The sequence below is a fragment of the Moschus berezovskii genome, chromosome 28 (assembly GCF_049115385.1).
Source record: "Moschus berezovskii isolate FMDL1 chromosome 28, NW_MosBer_1.0, whole genome shotgun sequence".
Taxonomy (NCBI): domain Eukaryota; kingdom Metazoa; phylum Chordata; class Mammalia; order Artiodactyla; family Moschidae; genus Moschus; species Moschus berezovskii.
The window spans coordinates 3,888,072-3,915,717 of record NC_142487.1 but is presented as its reverse complement, the minus strand read 5'-3'; the positions used below and the strand labels follow the sequence as shown (position 1 = coordinate 3,915,717).

The following is a 27,646-nucleotide window of genomic DNA, read 5'->3' as shown; positions in this document are numbered from 1 at the left end:
GGAAATCAATAAGCCTACATTCAGCACTAATTTCTTATAAACACAAAATAAATTTCAAGTCACTTTCCTCACCTATAAAATGAGGTGTGTGTGTGCACAGGCGCTAACTCTGTGACCCCATGGACTATATAGTCTGTCAGGCTCCTCTATTCGAGGAGTTTCTGATTTCTAAATTCATTTTTGTGAATCTCAGTTCATTTACAGCAGTACAAAGGACTGGTCACCTAAGGAAATATTCAAACCACCCTATCTACTTAAATATTTTATGACAAAGGATCAGAAATTATCATTCAGATAACATTAAACACTGGGCAGTGGGGAAGAGCTGAACAGCTGACCAGGAAAAGGTACAATACAACACCAACCTGAGATGATAACAATGTTCCATTAATTTGACTGTAAAATGAGTCACAGAGAATTTGTCAAAATTGCTCACATCCAACACTTAAGATGCATACACTTCACTAGATATAAATTATATTTCAATTAAAACAAAACAAAAACTTTGTGCTTATATAAGTGAATGAAAGAGGTCACAGAAAATGTTAAATTATATTCAATTGAAGAGTCTTGGTTTTTTTCATTTGTTTGTTTAGATCTTTTGGAAACTCCTACAACTGAAATATTCTTAATTTTTTAATATACAATAATCCGTGAAAGTGTTATTCAGTTGTGTCCAAATCTTTGCAAACCCATGGACTGTAGCCCACCAGGCTCCTCTTTCCATGGGATTCGATTCTCCAGGCAAGAATACTGGAGCAGGTTGCCATTTCCTTCTCCAGGGGATCTTCCCGACTCAGGGATCAAACCCATGTCTCCTGCATTAGCAGGCAGATTCTTTTACTGCTGAGCCACCAGCAAAGACCCCTAAATTATATATGTTCATTAAAAAACTAAAAATGGTAACAGCTTCCCTGTCAGACACTTTAGCACTTTTAAAGGGAACTTCTGAAGTTAAAATGAAGTACTCATAAAGCATGTGCATCCCATAACATCACTGAACCATGTCATTACATAATGGGCTGCTGTTATGAATTTACATCTAGCTACCAGGTAACAGAGGCTTTCCTGGTGGCTCATCTGGTAAAGGATCTGCCTGCCAATGTAGTAGACTTAAGAGACAGGTTCAATCCCTGGGTTGGGAAGATTCCCAGAGAAGGAAATGTCAATGTGCTCCAGTATTCTTGCCTGGAAAATACCATGGACAGAGGAACCTGGTGGGCTACAGTCCATAAGGTCGCAAAAAGTCAAACACAATTGAGCACGCATACATGAGCATACACACAGCCATACACAGGATGTAACTATTTGACATTTATGACAAAAGATGCATTAATGAATTATCAATCTTTTTTTAATAACTGAAAATAGGAATATCATAGGTAATTTAATACCATCTCCCCAAAACTCACTATTATGCCAAGAAAACATATAATTCCTAATTAAGGTAAGACTATCCAATCAGCCAAACAACATTCACAATGAACTTTACAAAGAAAAACCATTAAAGAGAACAATGGACATGAGTACTGAGAGGAATGCTGAGAGTGTTTACAGACAAAAGAACCAATAGAGTACTTTTCCCAATCTTTGTCAAGTCAATAAATAAAAAATGATATAGACACTCTGAATGCAATAAACTTAATGCGTATTATACTTTATCACCTACAAAAAGAGGGTGTCTTGACTATATTTCTATCATTTGTGAAATATTCACCACCAATCACCACAACTCAAACATTCATCAACAGAATAATTATTTGGTAGTATATGCATACAGTGGTGTAGTCTACGGTATAAACAAAAATGAACACACACATACAACATGGAAAAGCCAAACATAATGAACCAGACTCAAATGAATATAATATATCATATGTATGTTTCTGTTCATACAGAGTTCAAAAAAAGCAAAATTACTCTAATTCAATTATTAAAAACAAACTTGGGTTTTGCACAGCCAAGAAAACCATCAACAAAATGAAAAGAATGGGAGAAAATATTTACAAATGACACAATCGACAAGGGATCCATTTCCAAAATATACAAATAGCTCATTGAACAGCAAAAAGAAGCCAACTCAATCCAAAAATGGGCAGAAGACCTATACAGACATTTCTACAAAGACATACAGACGACATGAAAAGATGCTCAACTTTTCTATTAGAGATGTAGATCAAAACTACAATGAGACCACCTTACAACAGTCAGACTGGCCATTGTTAAAAAGCCTACATATAACAAAGTCTGGAGATGGTGTAGAGAAAAGGGAACCCTCCTCATTATTGATGGGAATGTAAGTAGGTGCAGCCACTGTGGAAAACTTTATGAAGGTTCCTTAGAAAACTAAAAATAGAGCTACCATTTGATCCAGCAGTCCCACTCCAAAGCATATACCCGGACAAAACTTTATTCAAAAAGATAAATGCACCCCAATGTTTATAGCAGCACTATTCACAACAGCCTAAAGCTTTTAAAAACTTAAAGAACCTGAATATTGTTTAAAAAGACTAGCACAGAAGCAAAGAAATTGGGAGCTCTCGCACATTGCTGGAGAGGATGTAAAATGGTACTTTGGAAAACAGTTTGGAAGTTTCTCAAATGTTGTTTTAACAGAGTTACCATGTGAACAAGCAACCTACTCACAACCAAGAGAAATGAAAACAACTCATCTGCACAAAAACTTGTGCTTGAATGCTTACTGCAGCATTATTTACACTAGCTAAAATGCAGAAACAATCCAAATGTCCATCAACTGATGACTGGATAACCAAAACACAGTATACCCACACAGTGGAATATTATTCAGTCATTAAAAGCAGTGAAGTACTGATACATGCTGTATGTGCTTAGTTACTCAATCGTGTCTGACTCTTTGCGACCCCACAGACTATAGCTGGCCAGGCTCCTCTGTCCATGGGGATTCTCCAGGCAAGAATACTGCAGTGGGTAGCCATGCCCTCCTCCAGGGGATCTTCCCAACCCAGGGATCAAACCAGGTCTCCAGCACCGCAGGCGGATTCTTTACCATCTGAGCCACCAGGGTAGACCTTACATGCTACAATATGGAGAAACCTAGAAAACAGTATGCTAAGTAAAAGAAGCCAGTCACAAAAAGACCATATAGTGTATGACCCCATTAACATGAAATGTCCGGAATCAGCAAATCTGTAGGACAAAAAGTATACTAATGGTTGCCTAGAGCTGGAGGTGGGAAAGGTATAAGAAGCGAGTATGAGGGTTTTTTCTGGGCGGGGGCATATTCTGAAATTAGATTGTGGGATACCTGCATACTCTTGTGAACATAATAAAGACCATCTAATTGAACACATGAACAGGGTGAATTTTTGATGAATGAATTATGTCACAATTAAGCTGCTAAATAAATACATACAGAAGTGCAAAAGAATACTATTCATCCAAATGTGAACCTTCTTTACCTAAAAAGACATAAACCAATCTCTCTTCTGTCTTACCTTTTAAGAGCATCTTTGAGTTCAGGCACAGAACGAATACACTGAACTGTAGCATTCATGTAACAAGTATTACCAAGGTTTGTCAATCCACATGGTAATTCCATCTGATAAGGAAAAGGATTAAATCAATTTTATAAAATGACATGGCATATATAAATCACTTAACACTTTAAAGCAAATATAATTTACCAACTCATACCAATCTATATTCCACCCCAACAATGTTTTATTTTCCTAACAAAAAAAATTTTATTGCATCATGCTGACCATCAATTTGTGTTTTAATTCCCTTCTTGAAAATAAAGAATTTTATCAGTCCTGCCTCCTCTGCAGGTTTATCCCTAGAAAAGGGTAACAAAATATATACTGCAATACTTCAAGGAGACTTCCCATGTGATCCAGTGGCTAAGACTCAGCACACCCAATGCAGGACACCCAGGTTCAATCCCTGGTCAGGGACCTAGATCCCACATGCCCCAACAAAGACCAGGCACAGCCAAAATAAATAAATTTTAAAAAAAAGAAACACTTCCAAAAAACAAATGGTACTATATAAATGCTGAGTAGTAAAAACAATAATATTTGACAAGAATGTGTTGGCCAGTTTCTAAACCAACACTGCGTTGTTAAGGATAAACTGTATGTATTTTCACCATGGAAGGTTTTGAGAATTTAAATATCCCAGCATTTAAACTATGTAACTTCTTTAAGCTTGTTTTGCCAGAAAATAACAATAAACACTTTAACAGCACTGTCTGCCAGATGCCTTTATTACAGATATTAATGACTTTGTAATGAATTGTTCAATTAGAAAAGGATCCCATGAGCCAATTTCAAAAACAAAACTCTGGTTTACTCCTGATAACATGCATCCTGATGTCAATTAAATCTTCAAAATGAGCAGACATTACTTTTTGAAAGTCATCTTACTAACTGTACTTCTTAAAAAGTAATTATCAAATATAGAAAACGTGGTATGTCTTACAGCAGATGCTAACTGTTCTTCTGTCATGTCTTCTACAAAGACAGTTTTAGCTGAGGGTTCCTCAGGAAGAGCATCTGCCGACCCCATCATTAGTACAGTCATTCCCTGTTAAAAAAAAAATTTCATGAAAACTCAAAAGCTGACCATGTTTATGTTCAAGGAAATAAGTCAGACACAGAAAAACACGTATCGCGTGCTTCTGTGTGCCAGAAAAGGTAAATCTAGACAGATTAGTGGTTGCAAGGGCTGAAGATGGGAAAAGAAAGTGTCTGGAAATCAGAACGCATTTCTTTCTGGGGTGATGAAAATATTCCAAAATCATTCTGTGGTAAAGGTTACACAACTCTGCAAATACACTAAAAATCATGAAATGCTAGTGTGCCGCTTCAGACTAAAGGTCACCTGCAGAATGCTGGAATGTCTGTATCTTGACTGTGGGAGTGTTGACATGACTGCATAAAGTTAACCAAATCCATGAAACTCTAAAGTAGGTGAATTTTACTCTCTATATACTATACTATACTCTCTAAATACTATATTTTATTTATACCTCAATAAAGCTAAGGACAAAAACACTGTCACAAAGTTGAAAATGTTTTCAGTATTGGAAAAGAGAGACTTCTTCAAACAATCATTCATATTTAGTGGCATCATTTCTCTCCATAACACACTAAGCAGTGATAATATTTCTACAAAAGTCTATTCTGTAACTGTAACCATTATTTACAACTGAACAGAAAAATCTCCATTGTTGGAAATTTTCAAGCCAAATACATAAATTAGTTCAAAATGTCCAATTTTATAATTGTACACGTTATTAACCTAAGGGAATACTGATTCAATACAGATGTAACATCCACACGACAGAACAGAGAAGACTACCACCCTAAAACTCACCATCTTGAAATGTGAACATCATACTCAATATCTTAAACTGGAAGACGTGAACACTTGAGACAAACAGGGTAGGGAGGTTTAAAAAGAGGGGAGAAAAGTCAGAAAAATGTATTTTTTAAGAAAGGCCAATAAGATAAAAATATCTAGATGAGGATTAAATTAGGAAATAAGGTCAACAAACTCAAGCCTTGTGAGTACCTATGACAATCATTCTATCACCTATTATTTTTACTTATACTTTCTGTAACATAATAGCAAAGGAGTACTAAGCAATCACTAAAGAATTTTTTTCCAAAGACACCTGTCTCAGGAAAACCAAATAGTTGAAGAATATACTAGCAACAGTCAGCTAGAAAATACAATTGAAAAGAATGAATACTAAATTATCTAAGAGTAAACATAATAAGAAATATATAATATTTTAATAAGAAAACTATAAAGTTTTACATAAGGATATTAAAAACATCTAAATAAGCTGAAGGACACAACAAATTTCTGGACTGGAAAAATTACTATAAAGATGTGGTTCCAAATTATCATATAAATTTGATTAAATCCCTTTCTGAGACTTTACAAAATGATTCATTCATGCAATAAACTCATGCCCATGAAAACAGCTAAGAAATGTCTGAAAAAGAAGACAAAAACAATATCTTTAAAATTATTCACAAATTACATATGAAGAATGTTGAAGACAATAATTTAGAAAAATATTCTAGTTCTTCACCTTATGACATGCCATGCCCAAAATGAATTACAAATTGAGGATTTAAATGTAAATAAAACAATTATAAAACATCCAAGTAATTTTTTTAAAATCTTGCCATTTTGGAGGATTTTTCTAGAACTGACATAAAAGATGAAAGGACTAATGACACTAACTGTAAAAATCTTAAAACTTCACCATTATGACAATCACAATTATGACAAACTTAAAAATCAAGTGTATATGGATACAATAGAAAAATGGGCAAAGTAGAAAACAAAAAAGGCCTAAAATTAATAAATCGAAGCTTCTACCTTAAGAAGCTAGCACAAGTATATATTAAAATCAAAGTGAAAGAATGAAATAAAGCAAAGAGGGAAAAATCAATAAAATAATAAATGAACAAGCAAAAGTTGACTCTATGTGAAGTAGGGGAAATCAATGAAACTAAACAACTTCTCCCTAGGTGACAGAGACCATGAGCAAGAAATCACAATTTGCCACTACACAGCAGGGTAGGAGGGGATGTTGAAATGACAGCACTACAGAATCTAGAATTAAATGTTCAGGAAATGGCAACCCACTCCAGTGTTCTTGCCTGGAGAATCCCAGGGATGGCGGAGCCTAGTGGGCTGCCGTCCATGGGGTCGCACAGAGTCGGACACGACTGAAGTGACTTAGCAGCAGCAGCAAGAGTATAGTATGCCATCAATTCAACAACTGAAACTAAACAAACCAATTACCTAAAAAGCACAAATTACCCAAAACTGGTGTAAAAAAAAATGTAACATCTGAAAAGTCCTACATTTATTAAAGACACTCAATTCTTAATTAAATGTCTTCCCACAAACAAAGCTCCAAGCCTAGAGAACATCACTGGAGAATTTTCTGCAACAGTTTCAGAATATGAACTCTTTCAGAAAAGAGGGGAGACCGGACTGTTTCTGACTCATTTTATAAGGCAAACATTACGCTGACAGCAAGACTCAAAGACAGTCCAAGAAAACTACAAACCATATTTTTCACACAAAGAAACACAAAAATAATTTTAACAAAATACTACCAGTAGAATCTGAATTATATTTAAAAGAAAATACATTAAGATTGGTTAACTATTCAAAAAAGGAAGTATAGCTCACTGCATTAAGAAATTAAAGGATTAAAAAAATAACATTTCAAAATATATGTAAATAGTATATGACAAACTCAATTCACATTCATGATAACTTTCTACAAACTAGAAAAAGAACTTTCCTTAACCGATAAATATCTATAAAAAACCTATAAATAATCTGCAAAACAAGGGACCAAAAATCTACAATGGGTAAAATTCAAGAGCAAAGAATATTACCAGGGATAAAGAGGAACAGTTCACTTTGATGAAAGGTCAACTCATAAAGCTATGAACAATCCTATACATGTATGTACCTAAAAACAGACAAAACTAAACTGATACAACTGAAAGGAGATATAATCAAATCCACAAGAGCTGGAGATTATGACACATTTAATAAAAGACACAGATAAAACATCAGTTAGGACAGAAAGAACATGAAGACTATACACCAACTTGACCTAACTGGCATTTACAGAACATTTTACCCAACAATAGCAGCATACCTTATTTTTTCAAAAGCACAGAAAACATTCACATGAATGGAGTAAAACAAGTTATCAATAAATTTCAAAGGATGGAAATAATACTGGATATGTTATGTGAGCATGAGAAAATCAAATCAGAAATAAGTAACACAAACATATTAGAAAAAGCCCCATATAATTGGAAATAAAATACAGTTCTAAACAATCCATGGCTCAAAAAAGAAATCACAAGGTATATTAGAAAGTATTTTAACTGTATAATAAAAACAGCATATTGTAACCACTAACTGTATAATAAAAACACAGAATAATAAAAACACAACCGCTAGATTCAGCTACAAGTGCTTAAAGAAAAATTTGTAATAATAGTTTTAAATGTCTATAAGAATACATTTAAAAAAAAAAATCAATAATCTAGGCATACACCTTAAAGAGCAAGAAAATGAAGTAACTTAAATTCCAAAGAGAAAAAATTAAGAGTAAATATCAACAAAATAGAAAATGAGTTAATATGTAAAATCAGCAAAGTCAAAAACCAAACAGACTTATGATAAATCCTTACCACCACTGATCAAAATATTTTTATTAATATCAGGAATAAGAAGGACTATCGATAAACAATGATGATATAATAGGATAACAATTACTTCAGACACTAGGAACAACTTTATGTCAATAAATCCAATATATTTAAAATAAGCAAATTCCTCGAAAGAAAACTCGCAAAAACATTAAAAAAAAAATCAAAATAGCCTGGTGTCTACTAGAGAAACAATATCAAATTCCCATGAAGAAAACCCAAATCCAGATGTAACTTATTGGTAACTTATTTCAAATATATACAAAAATAATACCAATCTCACACCAACTCATTTAGAGAACGGATAGGAACTACATCCCCAACTCTTTTAAATGAGTGTCCCACATAACTCTGACGACAAAGTGAAGATAATGCAAAACAAAACCACTAATATACCTCATCAACATAAAAATATCTTTTGAAATATGAGAAAACTAAATCCAGAAATAAATAAGAGATAAATAAATACATCATGATTCAAGTGTGTCTGTCCCAGTATCCAGTTCTCAAAGTGTTGTCTGTGAACCTCCAGGGGTCTCTCAGATACTTTCACGGAGCCAGTGAAGTCAAAACTATTTCAATAATACCAAGATGCTATTTCCCTTTTTTAAATGTGGTGATAGTTCGTGAACCGTGAACTTCCAGATGTTCAAGCTGGATTTAGAAAAGGCAGAGGAACCAGAGATCAAACTGCCAACATTTGCTGGACCACAGAAAAAGCAAGAGAATTCCAGAAAAACATCTTTTTCTGCTTTATTGATTACGCTAAACCCTTGACTGTGTAGATCACAACAAACTGTGGAAAATTCTTCAAGAGATGGGAATACCAGACCACCTGACAAGGCTCCTGAGAAATCTGTATGCAGGTCAAGAAGCAACAGTTAGAACTGGACATGGAACAACAAACTGGTAGTTGTGAAAGGAGTATATCAAGGCTGTATACTGTCACCCTGCTTATATGCAGAGTACATCATGCGAAATGCCGGGCTAGATGAAGCACAAGCTGGAATCAAGATTGCCGGGAGAAATATCAATAACCTCAGATACACAGATGACACTACCCTTATGGCAGAAAGTGAAGAGGAACTAAAGGGCCTCTTGATGAAAGTGAAAGAGAGTGAAAAAGCTAGCTTAAAACTCAACATTCAAAAAAGAAGATCATAGCATCCGGTCCCATCACTTCATGGCAATTTTCGTGGACTCCAAAATCACTGCTGATGGTGACTGCAGCCATGAAATTAAAAGACACTTGCTCCTTGGAAGAAAAGCTATGACCAACCTAGACAGCATATTAAAATAAAAAGCAGAGACATTACTTCGCCAACTAACGTCCGTCTAATCAAACCTATAGTTTTTCCAGTAGTCATGTATGGATGCGAGAGTTGGACTGTAAAGAAAGCTGAGTGCCAAAGAATTGATGCTTTTGAACTGTGGTGTTGGAGAAGACTCTTGAGAGTCCCTTGGACTGCAAGGATATCCAACCAAGTAATTCTAAAGGAAATCAGTCCTGAATATTCACTGGAAGGACTGATGCTGAAGCTGAAACTCCAATACTTTGGCCACTTGATGAGAAGGACTGACTCATTTGAAAAGATCCTGATGCTGGGAAAGACTGAAGGCAGGGGGAGAAGGGGGCGACAGAGGAAGAGATGGTTGGATGGCATCACCTACTCAATGGACATGAGTCTGAGTAAGCTCCAGGAGTTGGTGATGGTCAGGGAGGCCTGGAGTGCTGCCGTCCATGGGGTTACAAAGAGTCGGACACAACTGAGAGACTGAACTGAACAAAGAACTGAGTTATCAAGCCATAAAAAAACTTGGAAACTTAAATGCATATTACTAAAGATGTCAATCTGAAAAGGCTACAGACTGTATAATTCCAACTATACGACATTCTGAAAAAGGCGTAACTACAGAGACAATAAAAATATCAGTAGTTGTCAAGGGTAGAAATAAACTTGTACAGCATAGAGAATTTTTAGGATGGTGCAACAATTTTGTATCATACTATAAATGGTGAATACACATCACTATACATTTGCCCAAACCCACAGAACACACAACCCAGGAGTGAACCCTAACAAACCATGGACATTCGGTGATAATGATGTGTCAATGTAGGTTCATCAATTTAACCAATGTGCTACTCTGTAGGGGATGCCGATAATGCAGAAAGCTATTCACACATGAAGGTATAATAAAAATTACAAAGTAACAAGTTAAAAAAAAAAACACTTCTGCATACCAAAATTACTTGATAGCTGTCTTCACAATAAGCTTGCAAGAACATTTGTGTTGGAAACCTGACTACTTGCCTTTTTTAACAAAATGCAATTTTTACTTAAAACAACTGACAAATTATGGGTTTTTAGACTTGAGTATTTAGTAACATTTTCTCAAAAATGAAGAAATTGAGCTAGTAGTTTCAGGGCAAAGTACTGACAATATTTATAGCTGCCAATGACAAAATTAGAGCTTTCAAGTGAAAAGAATTTTCTGTCACTATGCACCTGACAATTTTCTAGAATTAAAGACTTTTCCACTGAGGATGGTAGTGATATTAACGAATGCAATTTTGAAGAATTATATAATGAAATGCATGAGTATTTCATGAAAGTACTTACATGAAAGTAAGACCTAAATAACTCAGAAAAACAATTTTTCCTAATGACCAATATATGACGTTTCAAAGTCATTCACAAGTGTAAGATCCATTCTTCAGTGCAAAACAGATTTTTAACATACAAAAGATCACTGATGTGGTTTCTACAACATCAACTTCAGTTCAGTCACTCAGCTGGGTCCCACTCTTTGCAGCCCCATGGACTGCAGCACGCCAGGCATCCCTGTCCGTTACCAACCCCCGGAGTTCACCCAAACTCACGTCCATTGAGTCACTGATGCCATCCAACCAACTCATCCTCTGTTGTACCCTTCTCCTCCCACCTTCAATCTTTCCCAGCATCAGAGTCTTTTCCAATGAGTCATCTCCTTGCAGTCCAAGGGACTCTCAAAAGTCTTCTCCAACACCACAGTTCAAAAGCATCAAACAAACCAATAAACCAACTACCACGGGTTGAGTTTTGGTGTACTATCAAAGAAGAATGTTCATGATTTTAACTGAAACGACATCTCCATTTTCCAAATATTTAACTATTATGAGACCAGATTTCTTACATATACTTCAGCCAAAGCCATATATCACAACAAACTGAGAATGCAGAAACAAAACTAAAAATTCATTTATCGTCTATTAAGCTAGACTGTCAAGAGACTTGAAAAAATGTAGAACAAGACCATTCTTTCACTTTTCTTTGCTGTTCTGAAAAATATTTTCTAAAAATGAAATTAACAGGTTAACAGGCTTGTTACTGCTACTTTTAAATGAATAATATGTTTAATTTCTCAGAATTAATTTTTTTTTACTTTTTATTTTGTATTGGGGTATAGCCAACTGATTAACAACGTCATGACAGTTTCAGGTGAACAGTGAAGGGACTCAGCTATACATGTACATGTATCCATTCCTCCCCCAAACTCCCTCAGTCTAATTTCTAATGCAATAAAGATTGATATAACCCATATATATGAAATTCTTTGGGGTTTAAACATAATTTGAGGGTGTAAAGAGGTCACAAAGATTAAGAAATCTGAGAAAAGCATGTCAAAAATGCAAGGTTTAATAGTGAAAAACCAAAGAGACTAGCCAGATTATCAGAATAAGAGAGAAAAATATGATCCTTTCAATAAGCAGAAAAAGCACTTAAAATTCAACAGCCATTCATAACTTAAACAGTCTCAGTGAACTAGTGACAAAGATATCCACTTCCACCACTTTCTATTCAACACTGTATTAGAAGTGCCAGCAATGAAATAAGACCAAAAAAAAAGAAACAAGTCATAAAGATTGCAAAGGGAAAAGTAAAACTGCCTCAATTTGCACATAGTCATGCTTATGTTCACAGAAAACCCAACGGAATCTACGAAAGAACTACTGGGAACTAATAAGTGAATTTGGCAAGGTCACAGGATAAATATAAACTGTATTTTTATAAACTAGCCACAATCACTGGAAACAAAGATTTTTAAAGTACTGTTAATAGCCAAGAAATAAGTTCCAGAGTCTAACAAACAAAAACCATGCAAGATTTCCATACTGAAAAGTTATCTGAGCTAAGAGAAATGGACAAGTACACCTTATTTAAGGATTTTGGTACTCGATACCTTTATGATGTTCATTCTCCCCAAACTGAACTGCAGATTCAATGCAATCTAAAACAAAATTCTAGGAGTCCATTTGTAAAGAAAAAGAAAGGAGCTAAAATAATCCTGAGGAAATAAAAAAAAGTTGGAGATCTTACACTACCTTATTTCAAAACTTATTATAAAGCTTCAGCAAGCAAGACCATGTGGTACAAGATTAATCAAATATATCAGTGAAACAAGAGTTCAAAAATAGGCCAACAATTGATTTTCAAGAAAGACTTCGAGGCAAATCAATGAGAAAAGGAAAATATTTTCAACATGTGATGCTGGAACAACTGGATATACAGATAGAAAAAAAAAAGCATTAAAAATACATTTTGTGTAATAATTAGGGAATTGCATTACAATTAGTATTCTTAAGATAATACTCACATTTTTCATTTTGATGTTCCCCCAATCATCGTCCTGTTTTAAAGACAAATAATAAACATTTAACCATCCAAACATAATCTAAAAATCAAGTAATTTTAGATTTCTACTTCAAAATAAAAATTTTCTGCATGCAGATTTTAAAATTACTGTAATCAAAAATATTTTTTAAAAAACAAAAAAACTAATGCAGCCTTAAAACTAGTAAGTCTAGTAACTGTTTAAACTACATAAGATGCCATCTAAAAGACAGTAGACTTGGCAGCACCAAAAGTGCCGAAACACCTGGCTGATGACACACGACAGACGGTGACTGTCTGCATGTCTGGAGCCAGCAGAGCTAAAACAATTTATGTGTTATGAGCAAAGGACCACGGAGGGAGTGAAATAGGTCTACACAATTAGGGTGACTATACAACTAATCACCCAAATCAAGAGACTCTGAGAATGAAAGTGCTACTACAAATTATACCAGGAGAATAAGTAAGACCACCCAAGGCAAACTAACCATTACTAATATTTGCTGCGTCTACAAATACTTCTCAGGACCTAAATTTCACACTTAGGCATCAATTAACGAATACTTTTTAACTTCGGTATGTTCATTTAAACCGTGTTTTCTGAAATGCCCTGATTGGCACAGATATTTTGGCAGCTAAGCCCTTCCTTTCATAGGAAGTCAGTTCCATATCACTCCTTCCTTTCCACAGAAGGTCCCAGGCACTCCATATGTTTCCCTTGGGTGGTGCTGCTGCTGCTAAGTCACTTCAGTCGTGTCCGAATCTGTGTGACCCCATAGACGGAAGCCCACCAGGCTTCCCCATCCCTGGGATTCTCCAGGCAAGAACACTGGAGTAGGTTGCCATTTTCTTCTCCAATGTGTGAAAGTGAAAAGTGAAAGTGAAGGCATTCAGTCGTGTCCGACCTTTAGTGACCCCACGGATTTGGACATCCTGCTTCAAAGGGGAAAGAAAGTTCCTAAATCCCTTCTCAATTTAAGGACTATTACTGCTAATCAAAAGAAATGATAACTATATATGCCCACTGAGATAATGTACTTCTCCAAGGTCACACAAAGTTGGGAAGTGAACTGAGATCTGCTTATCTGTAAATTCCATGGTTTTTTGGTCCCTTATATGTTACTTAAACCTCTCTGATGATCAGTTTCCTCGTTTATCAAATACATAAAATAATTTACTTTCCTCATTTTTAAAATACATACAATTGAATATGCAAGAAAATGAAAGAATAAGTATTCTTATACTGTTTTACTGCCCAGTTAACAGGGGTAGCCAATCCTTATCTCTAAAATAACTAGAGCGCCTTAGCACTTCATATATAATTCTTAAAGATAATGTATTTTAAAATCTATACTTGCCCAGGATTACAAATAATAATAAAGCTAAAACCTTTACATCTTTTCTGTGGCCATTCATCAATGATATTGGTAAGCCTGGACTCCTAACTGAAATCAGTGTGATCATTGTTAAGTGAACTAAAGGAAAAATTAAATTATAATCATTGATACCATGCTTTTAAAAGAAAAACCTTAATGCTGCTCAATAGCAGTGTTTTGAAACAGCTACAGTGTTTCTTCACACAAATAAGAGTTTTAATCCCATAGACTATATACTGTCACCAAATAAAAATATCTCTAATGTTGCATTTTCTGGTGCTAATTATTTCCACAAGTACATAATGAAAATTTCGACGAAATTTTACCTTCAGTGTTCCTCCTTTCACCATAACTTTCTGTCTGGCTGGCTGGACTCCAGTCAGTGCAAAAAGCTGAGCCTTGAACACCATCGGAGGTTCATCAGTATTCAATTCTACACCTTCAAATTTCTCCTTTCCCCATTTCACAGTAACTGCAAACAAACCATAATTTTGTTTTCATTTTTACAAAATAACAAGGCTTAAGATTGAGAAGATCCTTAGAACCATTAGGCTAGTTCTTGAACACCAAACTATGTCACTAACCTTTTTACTCTAATGCCTACCAAATCAGAAGTGAAGTGAATGCAAAAGATCTTGGATAAAATTTAACTGGATCTATATATAAGGAAACTGAGACTTAAAAGAAACTGATTTATTAACGTCACAAAACTAGTCAGTAAATATTCAAGGTTTCTGAATCCTCCTCCAATAATATCTGCAAAAAATGACAACACTGAAACACCTCCCAGAATAGAATAAGGTTCGCAGGCTTCAAAATGTGTTTATTTGAACAATCATTAAAATCAGGTAAGGTCTGCTTCCTGAGCAAGAGGTGGTCAAGTATTAAGAAAATGGTTAGGACTCTGCTTTCACTGCAAGAGCCTGCATTTGATCCCTGGTTGGGGAACTAAGATCCTACGTGCCACATGGTGTGGCCAAATTAAAAAACAAACAAAAATAGAGAAAAGTCAAAAAATATACCTGAATCATTAAAAAATACAGAAATCCTACTTCACAGCCATTCAGGTGGCTATTACAAAAACAACATGACAAACACACAGAGAGAGAAAATAACAAGTGTTGGCAGGAATGTAGGCGAACTGGAACCCTTGTGCATCTCTATGGAAATTTAAAAAGGTGCCACCACCATGGAAGTATGGCAGTTCCTCAAAAAGTTAAGCACAGAATCACGACTGAACAATCCAGCAATTCCCTTTCTAGGTATATACTCAAAAGTATGGCAAGTAGGGAATCAAACTGATATTTACATGCCCATGTTCACAGCAGCATCATTTAACAATAGCCTACAAACAGGAACAAACCAAACATCCATCAACAGATGAATGAATGAACAAAATGTAGTACATACGTACAATGGACGTTATTCAGCCTTAAGAAAATAATGACATTCTGACACATGCTACCACATGCGTGTAACTTGGAAGACATTATGCTAAGTGAAATAAGCTAGATAACAAAGGGTAAGTACTATATGACTCTACTTATGTGGGGTACGTAGAGTAGTCAAGTTCACAGAAACAAAAAGTAGCATGGTGGTTGCCAGTAGAATGGTGGAGGCTAGGGAGAAATGCAAACGGGGAGTTTCTGCTAAATGAGTACAGAGTTTCTGTTTAGGAGCATCAAAATCTTCCGGAGGTGGATGGTGATGTTTGCACAGCAATGTGAATGCACTCAAGATCAAAAATTGTACACTTAAAAATGGTTAGAACTATTACATATACTTTAGAACACATTACATATACTTTACCATAATAATTCAATCTCATAAAATAGCTACTTTTGAAATACGTAAGAATAAACTAGGGAATTCCCTGGTGTTCCAGTGGTTAGGACTCCACGCTTTCACTGCCCAGGGCCTGGGTTCAATCCCTGGTCAGGGAACTAAGATCCCCAAAGCCCCATGGGGCTGCCATTTAAATAAACATATTAACTCAAGGATCTACATAGTTTGTTTCCACTGAAACCTTTATACCTACTCAAAATGAGAATCCTACAACTAGTAGTTGTCTGATTTCTCTGATTACTAAAATCAGAATGTAAAAAAGTGACCCTGGAACATCCCAGACAATCCAGAGATTAAGGCTCCATGCTTCCACTAGAAGGGGCTTGGGTTTAATCCCTGATCAGAGAACTAAGACCTCTCATGCCATGCAGCACCATCAAAAAAAAAAAAGTGTGACTCTGACTCCAAATCCCAGTTCAATCAATGTTAGCATTCATTCAGTGATAAACCCAATAGAAAGCATTAGGGAGACTCTATGAACTTACAATTTAATAAAGGAAAGACATAAAAAGGTTAAAATAACCAACAATATAATATGAATATTACAAATGCCAGAGGAACACAAGGGAATGCTTCATGAATGAGGAAGAACACCCTGGAGAAAGTGATACTAGAAGTTACCACTATTGACTTTGAGTCTCAAAGAAGAAATTAGGTGTTAGCCTGAGAATAAGAATAAAAGCATTCCTGGAAAAAGACACTCAAAAGCGAAAGGCAGCACTGGTATCCTGAGAGACAAGTAATTCCCAGAGTGAAGGGTAAGCAGCTAAAAAAGGAGAAACGGACCAAGGACCAAGTCAGGGAAGACAACTTAAGTCATGTTAAAATGTACAGGTTTTTATGTTGCACAAAATGCGCAGCCCCTGAAAGGTTTATAAAAGCCACTGTGGCTTGAACATTAGATCACTCCAGCAGTGGCAGAGAAAATATAGGCTTGAAGAGGGAACAGCTACAATCACTGAGATAAGCCAGAAACACAAAACAACAGCAGAAAGAAAAGATGAGAGGACAAGATCAAAACAGTATGAAAAATAATGAAGATGAATATATCTGAAATTTATTTAACTATGTCACTGTGGGCAAGTTAAACTTTTCGCCTACCCATAAAGGACAACTATACCAGTACCAAACAATTATGTTGAAGATTAAAACAAAGCAATATGTATAAAAACCTGAGCTTTGCACCAAACACAAACGTACTTATGGCACTTAGCCTTCACCATATATGAAGACAGGACATTTAATTTTTTTTTTAACTTAAGATGTTCTTTTTTTAAATATAGGGCTTTTCACAGAAACTGGAAATAAACAGATTCTCAATATGGAGATGTCAAAAGAAGAAACCTTAGAAACGTACTTCAGTTCCCCCATTCTGGAAATAAGAAAAAGATCTGATTAAATATTTAAGATGGAACTCAATTTTTAAGCTAGTAAGTTTGGTGAGTACAGGCGTTTTTCGAGGGGAACAAAGACAGGGATTGGTTTAATTGTGAGCCTACCTGTGTGTTTAAGTATCAGCATACACTGATATTTACCCACCATTACTTAATGCCCATTAAATTTTTTATTGCATAAATAGAATATTTCAAGTACCGTTCTACTGTTAATTGTTATTTCAAGTACCGTTCTACCGTTCTACTGTTAATTGTTACGGCTTTCAGAAAGAGGCTGAACAATCATTAATAAAGCATTCATAAAACTTTGACCAAAAAAAACACAAAGGTGGAGAATTTTCCAATAGTCACGTATGGATGTGAGATTTGCACCGTAAAAAAAGTTGAGTTTTGAAGAACTGATGCTTTTGAACTGACTCTTGAGAGTCCCTTGGACTTCAAAATCAAACCAGTCAAAAAAATAAATAAATAAATAAAGCATTCAGGCACACAAGAGTTTTGAGGACATTACTCCGCTGTGGTTCCCCCCTTTGCCTGGTAAAGCAATAAAGCTATGCTTTTCTACTTCAACTCCACCTCCCCCACAAACAAAAAATCATTATTAAAGTATTTTCAAAATTCTAGAACATCAAGAATCTACCTCGAGTTTTAAATATTATTCCTTTGTTTGATGTCATTCTTTCAAAATGGGAAATGTTCACGAAAGGAATTAAGATAGAGTGTCAACCATGGCCAATGAATCACACACCCATAGCCAACAGGAACCACCACAGAGGTTTTAGGTGCCATTTTGAATCAAGACTGGGAGACAGCAAGGTCCATTAACTCCAGTAAAAACGTGATCCTGCCTCACACACTGGACTACCATCACGCCAAAGGGGGGTAAAAAAAAAAAAACTGTCAAACGCCAATCAAAATGAAATAATGCCCTGCCCGCGGATATTTGTATTCGTTCACCTCTCAAAAGCTAACACTGGGCTTCGGCCGTGGAAGCCCAAAACAATGTTCCATGGAACAAAAACGAAGCAAAAAGGTAAGTTCGCCATCTGCCTCGGGATAAAACTGATACAAAAGGGGCGGTGGCAGCAAGGAGTAAGCCAAGGGAAATCCCCAGAACGTCGAAAGCTAACCTCCCATCCCCGGCCCCTCCATCACTCTCTGGCCGCCCCCGTCCGGCGGCCGCCACTCGAGAAGCCCGGGAAACGCCAGCGCACCTCCAGCCTGGGCCGCCCTCACCGCACCCCGCACGCGAGGACAGCGACACAAACTATTCTGCAGAGTCACCGCTCGGAGGGGGCCGAGGCGAGCGGCTTCCCCACCTCGCCCCCCGCGCCCACCCCACCCAGCCGGCGGCAAGGCCCGGAACGCGCGCGGACACAGGAAGCGGCGCGGGGTCCCTGGGCGCCGCGGCCGCCCGCGCCCCGTGCTCGGCCGGGAGTCCGCCCCGCAGGCCGGGCCTACCCAGCGGCCTAGCCCCGGGCGGGACTGCGGGCGCGCAGCGAGGAGGCGCTCACCGGAGTACAGCGGCATGGCGCGGCGCGCGGGAAGGCCGGGCCTGGCGAGGACGGCGGAGGGAAGGGGCCGCGGACGAGGTGCGGTGGCAGCCGAGGCGGCGGCGGCGGCGGTGGTGGTTGCGGCAGACACGGTGCGACAAGAAACTCATTCAAACCGGCCCCTGGCGATGACGCAACAGCACGCCGCCCTCCTGCCGAGCCACCCGGCGACTGCGGGGAGGAAGCGAGGCGGGGCCCGCGGGTGGAGAGACCAGCGCGGCAGGAGAGGCGGGGCGCGCGCGGCCCCTGCGCCGCACAGGTGCGCGCATGCGCACTGCGCCCCGCCTGCGCCCACCGGCTCGGCCACCGCCCCGCCCCGCCCCGCCGGGCCGCAGAGGGAGTAGAGGGGACCTGGTGTCCCTGCGGCAGCCTCTTCAAAAAATTCCCACCCGTTTCCAAATGGCGGGGCGGTCCACGCTGCGGCTTTATTCTTTCTACTAAGGGAGCCCGGGAGAAAAGCCTTGACCCACCCCTCAACTTGGTCTCCTTGCTAGTGAAAATGTCTAGCCCTCCCTTTCAGGATTTTGCAACAAAAATTAACATCAGGGTACTTGGAGGGTATTTCATATAGGCTTCTCTTGGTTTTAACGTGTTACTGTTGTTTCTAACACCGGTTGGGACTCTAGGTTGGATCTAGTAAAGGAACAGACACAGCCCCCCTGACTGCCCCACAGAAGACTTCCTCGCAGCCTCCACTTAATTGTCCTCGACCTCTTTCCCCAGCCTGGAAAAGGAGGAAATTAGACTGGAAGGTTCCTGTTGTTATTTGGTTGCTCAGTCACCTCTGACCCTTTAGCGACCCCCCTGGAATGTAGCCCCCCAGATTCCTTTGTCCCTGAAATCCCAGGCAAGGATAGTGGAATGGGTTGCTGTTTCCTTCTCCAGGACGGTTTCTGAGGCCTCTTCAAACTCTTAAGTCGTCATGGCTGAAATCAGTTTCATTCTAGATGAGTTACAGAGGAAATAGAACCTGTAAATGAACGAAGTAATTTCGAAAAGGTGCAAATTAAAGGTGTTTCCTGCCTAATATAGAGGTTTTATAATGAAACACTGCAAAAGAGGAGCTGGGATTGTGGCAATCTCAAAACTAAAATGGGCCATATTTCAACCCAGTTGGAGAGTGATTTCATCAGTCTACATCAAGAGTCTTATTCTTCCTTCACTATTTCACCATTTAAGAACCACAATGTGACCAAAAGGACACGAAGATGCTGTAGAACATTATTTAAAGTAACGTGTAATATTAAGTCATCATAGATTTAATTTTTTTTTAATTGGAGTATAGTTGAGTTACAATGTTGTGTTCCTTTCAGGTATACAACAAACATATATATATATATATACAAAAAATTCTATATAGAATATATAGATTCTTTTTCAGTATCAGTTCAGTCACTCAGTCATGTCCGACTCTGCAACCCCATGAACTGCAGCATGCCAGGCCTCCATGTCCATCACCAACTCCCGGAGTCCACCTAAACCCATGTCCATCAAGTTGGTGATGCCATCCAACCATCTCATCCTCTGTCGTCCCCTTCTCCTCCTGTCTTCAATCTTTCCCAGCATCAGGGTCTTTTTCGGTATAAGTTATTACAACATACTTAATATACTTTCCTATTCTATACAGGAAAGAGATGCGACTACCAGACCACCTGACCTGCCTCTTGAGAAACCTATATGCTGTTCAGGAAGCAACAGTTAGAACTGGACGTAGAACAACAGACTGGTTCCAAATAGGAAAAGGAGTACATCAAGACTGTATATCGTCACCCTGCTTATTTAACTTATACACAGAGTACATCATGAGAAATGCTGGGCTGGAAGAAGCACAAACTGGAATCAAGATTGCCGGGAAAAATATCAATAAGCTCAGTCAGATATGCAGATGACACCACCCTTATGGCAGAAAGTGAAGAGGAACTAAAAAGCCTCTTGATGAAAGTGGAAGAGAAGAGTGAAAAGGTTGGCTTGAAGCTCAACATTCAGAAAACAAAAGATCATGGCATCTGGTCCCATCACTTCATGGGAAATAGATGGGGAAACAGTGGAAACAGTGTCCAACTTTATTTTGGGGGGCTCCAAAATCACTGCAGATGGTGATTGCAGCCATGAAATTAAAAGATGCATACTCCTTGGAAGGAAAGTTATGACCAACATAGCATATTATAAAGCAGAAATATTACTTTGCCAACAAAGGTCCATCTAGTCAAGGCCATGGTTTTTCCAGTGGTCACGTATAGATGTGAAAGTTGGACTGTGAAGAAAGCTGATCGCCGAAGAATTGATGCTTTTGAACTGTGGTGTTGGAGAAGACTCTTGAGAGTCCCTTGGACTGTAAGGAGGTCCAACCAGTCCATCCTAAAGGAGATCAGTCCTGGGTGTTCATTGGAGGGACTGATGCTAAAGCTGAAACTCCAATACTTTGGCCACCGCATGCAACGAGTTGACCCACTGGAAAAGACTCTGATGTTAGGAGGGATTGGGGCAGGAGGAGAAGGGGACGACAGAGAGTGAGATGGCTGGATGGCATCACCAACTCTGTGGACATGAGTTTGAGTGAACTCCGGGAGTTGGTGATGGACAGGGAGGCCTGGCGTGCTGTGATTCATGGGGTCGTGGAGAGTCGGACACGACTGAGCGACTGAACTGAACTGAATCTGTACAGTTGGTCCTTGTTTATCTATTTTATATATAGTAGTGTCTGTTAGGAGAAGGCAATGGCAAGCCACTCCAGTACTCTTGCCTAGAAAATCCCATGGATGGAGGAGCCTGGTAGGCTGCAGTCCATGGGGTCGCTAAGGGTCGGACACGACTGAGCAACTTCACTTTCACTTTTCAGTTTCACACATTGAAGAAGGAAATGGCAACCCACTCCAGTGTTCTTGCCTGGAGAATTCCAGGGACGGGAGAGCCTGGTGGGCTTCCATCTGTGGGGTCACACAGAGTTGGACACGACTGAAGTGACTCAGCAGCAGCAGCAGCAGTGTCTGTTAATCTCAAACCAATCTATCCCTTGCCCCAGTTTCCCCTTTGGTAACAGTAAATTTGTTTTCTATGTCTGTGAGCCTATTTCTGTTTTGTAAATAAGCTGACTTGTACCATTTTTTTATATTTGTCTTTGTCTTAGTGTAATCATCTCTAGGTCCATCCATGTTGCTGTAAATGTCATTATTTCATTCATTTTTATGGCTAAATGGGAAGGTATGGAATACATTGTGTATATACAACCCCTCCATCTTTATCCATTCATCTGATGATGGGGCATTTAGGTTGCTTCCATGTCTTGGCTACTGTAAATAGTGCTACAATCAACATTGGGGTGCATGTATCTTGTCAATTACTTTTCTCCAGACATATTTCCAGGAATGGGATTGCAGGATCGTATTGTAATTATTTTTAGTTTTTTAAGGAAACTCCACACTATTTTCCATAGTGGCTGCACCAATTTACATATCCACCAACAGTGCAGGCGCGTTCTCTTTTCTCCATACCCTCTTCAGCATTTATTACTTGTAGACTCGATGATGGCCATTCTGAGCAGGGTGAGTAGATACTCCATTGTAGAGTTTTTCGGGGTTTTTAGTTTGTTTTTTTGCCTTGAAGTGTGGCACACACAACTTCCCAGATCAGGGATCGAACCCACGCCCCCTGCAGTGGAAGCACAGTCATAACCGAAACTGGACTGCCAGGGAAGCCCTCATTGTAGTTTTGATTTACATTTCTCTGTTTCTCTGATAGGGCTTCCTTGGTGGCTCAGTGGTAAAGAACCCACCTGCTAATTCAGGAGATGCGGATTTGATGCAGGGCTGGGAAGATCCCCTGGAGAAGGAAATGGCAACCCACTATTCTTGCCTGGGAAATCCCATGGACAGAGAAGCCTGGTGGGCTACATAGAGTCCATGCCATGCTATGCCATACTAAGTTGCTTCAATCGTGTCCAACTCTGTGTGACCCCATGGACTGTAGCCTGCCAGGCCCCTCTGTTTATGGGATTCTGCAGGCTAGAATACTGGAGTGGGCTGCCATTTCCTTCTCCCAGGGTCGCAAAAGAGTTGGGACATGACTTAACGACTAAACAACAACAAATTTTTCTAATAATCAGTGATGTTGGGCATCTTTTCATGTGCCTTCTGGACATCTGTATGTCTACTTTGGAGAAATGTCTATTCAGGTCTTCTTCCCATTTAAAAAAATCAAACTATTTGGCTGCATCAGGCCTTAGTTGTGGTATGTGGGAATCTTTGTTGTGTTTTTCCTGTTATCTTTCAACACACATCTATTTCTTCAACATCTGTATTCCCCCCACCAGACTATAAAACAGAATTGTGGCTTCCCAGTAGACACTCTGGATTTATCAGATGCTGTGAGAATTGGATGTAAGAGAAGTTTTTTTGAGCTTGCTTGTTCTATCCATGACCAGGGAGTCTTCTAGACTAAGTTTGTTTTCAAAATACACAGCCCCAACTTTTGGTACAACTAACTTCAAGCCTCACTGGGGGATCTGAATTTAAGACAAAGGGGGCAAAGTGAGGATTTGAAACAATGCTAGCACTGAAAGGAAGCACAGAAAGAAATTTGTATGGCTGGTCTCCATGGACGTCTGCAAGAGCTGTAGATAACCAGCCACCCTGGCGCACATCTTATACATGCCTAAGTCCTGATCTACTTGCATCTAATGGAGAGAATCTTCTGCTTAAGGTGGATTTCTGTAAATAATAAATGTATTGGAAATATCCTAATCTGTTTATTTATAAATAAACAATTCTGTAAAAGATGGCAGATACCAGAAAGGTTTTTAGTTGGTGAACCACCTACCATTTGTTGCTTGGAATGCCCCCCATCATCTGGCCAACAAAAATCCTATGCATCTCTAACGTATTTAATGCTAACTCTTTTACATTTGCTTCAAGCCTGCTCCTATACCCCATTTCTATCAAGTAGCAACATCATAGCTGTTTGCTCTTCTGATTCATCAAGTATGTACTGAGTGCAAGACATTCAGTGTAGAAGCTATGGATGCAAAGATGAATCAAAGGTTCTCCCCTTCCTGAGACTTAGAAGCTACTAGAAATATTGAAATTGGCTCTGAATTCATCAGAGGTCTTGGCTGAAAACAACAGAAACCTGAGACAAGAAGCTCATGGGTGATATAGGGTAAACTTACACAATCATTAGCCAAACCTGAGAACTAGGCATAGGTCATAGATAGAAACCCAGGGATGTGGGCAGCAAGGAACACAGGCAGGGTCACATCATAAAAACAGTCTGGCCACTCCTGTGTGAGTAATTTCAAATCCCAAGTCTACTTCACTCCCTCAAAATTCTGTGTCCTGAGCAAGAATACATAGTTGACCAATGGCGAGGAAAAGGAATGCCTGACTCCACTTCCCACTCAAACACACTGGGGTAAGGGGCATAAGCTGCCCGGAATTAAAGGGCTAGGTATTTATTTCTTACCTCTGCTGTAACAAATTACCAAAAATTTAGTAGCTTGAAACAACACACACACACACAGACACCAATTTATCACTTTACACTTCCTGCAGACAGAAGTCCAAGAAGGGTCTTAACCTTAAGGTACTGGCAAGACTATACTCTTTCTGGAGGCTCCAGAGAAAAATTCATTCCTTACCTTCCCCAGATTCTAAAGGCTCCCCACATTCCTCATCTTCTGGCCCCACTCCAGCCAAGGCACCACTTTGACCTCGGCTTCCATCTGCCCAGCAACTCTTCTCACTCAGAGCCTCTGCCTCCCTCTTTATAAAGCCCCTTGTGGTTACACTGGCCTCCTCTGGATAACCAGGATATGTTCATTTAAAATCACTAGTTATAGAGCAGAAACTAACACAACATTGTAAGGCAATTATAGTCCAATTTAAAAAAATAAACTAAATTAAAAAATAAAATCCCTAGAGTAATCAGACCTGCATATAAAGTAACATATTTCCAGATTTAGGAGATTCAGACATGGGCATCTTTGGGGAAGCAGTACACTATCTACCACAGGTTTCCTCTTCCATAAAACCCCAGCAAATATGCAAACAACATATATGGATACATTTTATATTCCCAAATAATATATGAGGAGCAACAGCTTTGCTTCATGAGGCCTTCAACAAACACCAACATTTCTTCCGAAAAGTTCTCTGCTATCCCCTAAAGAAGAACTTCTCAGTTTAATGTGGATATGAATCACCTGGGATTCCGTTAAAGTGCAGACTCTGATTCCGCAGGTGTAGGATGACGCCTAAGATACTAACAAGCTCTCAGGAAATCACCCTTTTGAGCAGCAAAGCAGGAAAGAACTTGTCTTTTTCTGTTTGGTCGGAGATGGGTTGCAAATGTACCTGGATCTCAGCCCACAGGAAGAATATAAGCGGGGGACCGGGGAGGTGACTGCGGGAAGCACTGGGCAGCAATATCCTTTTAAGAAAGAGGAAGGGGAGGGATGTGGGCAAATCACGTCCATTCACATTTCAGTGAATATGGCCAAGCCGCACGGAAGTCTGGGAAATGTAGACTCCCTGAGGTCCGAGACCCCGCCCAATCATTTGATGTATTTGTTGCATAATGGACTTGGGGTGGTGATAATAGGAATTCAAAACTGAAAGAAATTGAGGCGAATGGAAAGCAGTTGTGGGTAAGAAGGTTTCAGAGAGACAGAAAAAGAAAACCATGAAAGCAATGAAATTAACTGATTCAACAAGTATTGATTGTTGACTCATGGACCCTGCCTGGCAGGTGCTAATGGTCCATCAGCAAATGTAGGGGAAAAACTTGTACAGTAAAAAGTAAATATGCCGGAGAAGGCAATGGCAAGCCACTCCAGTACTCTCGCCTAGAATATCCCATGGATGGAGGAGCCTGGTAGGCTGCAGTCCGTGGGGTCGCTAAGGGTCGGAAGCGACTGAGCGACTTCACTTTCACTTTTCACTTTCACACATTGGAGAAGGAAATGGCAACCCACTCCAGTGTTCTTGCCTGGAGAATCCCAGGGACAGGGGACCCTGGTGGGCTTCCGTCTATGGGGTCACACAGAGTCGGACACGACTGAAGTGACTTAGTAGCAGCAGCAGCATTCTGGAAAGAATGTAAAATTCAAATCAAAAATAATTTTAGAGGATAGACAAAGGAGCTATTAACTGTTTTCTTATACATTTTAAAAAGCTTTACTGAAATAGAGATTACATAAAATAAAATTCTCCGAATGTTAAAAAAAAAAAAAGAAGTAAATATGCATATGAAGGACAGGAAAGTAGCTAGAATAGAGCAGAGGACGTGTGTGCAGGGCTGTGGCAACAGATAATGTAGGGTGGGCAATATGGGAGGCAGTTAGGGAGAGCCTGAGTGCCAGGATAAAAGGTTTAGTCTCCTTGAAGCAGAGTTTTTTGTCTTCTTAAAGTCACTTGTCAGCACAAATGAGAAGTGTAATACTGAAATTTCTTCCATGTGCTACACATTTCCAAATGACCTTATTCCAAAGCAAAGATCTAACCTATATCAAGAAATCTTTTATAGGGATCCCTTTCAGTCAAGACAGAAAGACCACTTTAATTTTCTCTTCTGTTTTCTACGAGAAAAAGAAAATTTGCATATCGTGTAATTTGGAACAAGATATTTAGAGCACTGAAGCAGAAAATTAAAGTGGAGAACTGGGTGGTAGTAGTGGAAATATTAGTTTAAAAATCTCATGTATTCTTCAAGTGAGTTTTCAGTGTGACTGGACGTTCTGTCAAAACAAACAAAAAACAGCAGTGTTGTTTTCTTTCTGATAACTCACCTGGGAACCAGAGCAACAAACTAGAAATTTCCTTCCTCCAAAAAAGTTAAACGCATTTTAACAAAGATTGGTGGTGGGCACTGTGTTTAGGAGGAAAATAGGAGAAAAAAATGTAAACACTTTCCAAAGCAAAACAATCTTTTAATCACATGTATTTTTACCCCCAATTTAGTACTTATCCTCACATTTAGATTTGATTCCACAGAGAACTTCACCATGTGTATGCTAATTTTTTGTATCGTGATTATTCCGATGTTTATCTTTCACCATACACAAATCCATTTTCTGGTGGTTATTCAATGTTTTAAAGATTACAGAATGTGCCAACATTTCCAGGTTTTCCCCATAGAGAACCAGAGCAACCAGCAACTATAAGGAACATTTGTTGCTTTTGCCTCTAGCCTCTTTGGAAAAGAGAAGCCTGATTTTCCCTTTGCAAACCAAGCCTTCCTCCTCTCTCAATGTCAAGGTTTGTGTGGCTCTGGCCTCACGTGTAACCAATCAGAACACTACTTCTCTTGAAACCAAGCAGACCCCTGTAAGGGCCTACCCAGGGACAGGTCCCCCACCACGTCCACCTCTTGTGTGTAGAAAAGCTTTAGTCTCCAAAGCCTTCCACGAGTTCCAAAGAGCAAATTCACGTCAGTGAGAAAATGCAGAAACAAAGGAAAACAATCAAGCAGATGAAGTAACAACAGTTTAGCTATAAAATAAAGTCAAGGAGCTTTAGTTTCCGCTCAAGGGTTCTAGATAATATCCTGAAATATATCCTTGATTTTTTAAAATTAATTAATTTT

At 38.8% G+C, this 27,646-nt stretch overlaps 1 protein-coding gene across 1 annotated transcript in view; it reads right to left on the bottom strand.

The window, feature by feature from the left end:
• Positions 1-19,255, bottom strand: part of USP14 (ubiquitin specific peptidase 14) — a 33,688-nt gene extending 14,433 nt beyond the window's left edge. Inside the window, exons 1-5 of the mRNA XM_055417124.2 lie at positions 19,031-19,255; positions 14,604-14,749; positions 12,885-12,917; positions 4,462-4,566; positions 3,477-3,580 (exon numbers count right to left, since the gene is read on the bottom strand). Of these exons, the coding sequence (XP_055273099.1) occupies positions 3,477-3,580; positions 4,462-4,566; positions 12,885-12,917; positions 14,604-14,749; positions 19,031-19,046 (404 nt within the window). The 5' untranslated portion in view covers positions 19,047-19,255. The remainder of the gene's footprint in view (positions 1-3,476; positions 3,581-4,461; positions 4,567-12,884; positions 12,918-14,603; positions 14,750-19,030) is intronic.
• Positions 19,256-27,646: the final 8,391 nt, after the last annotated feature.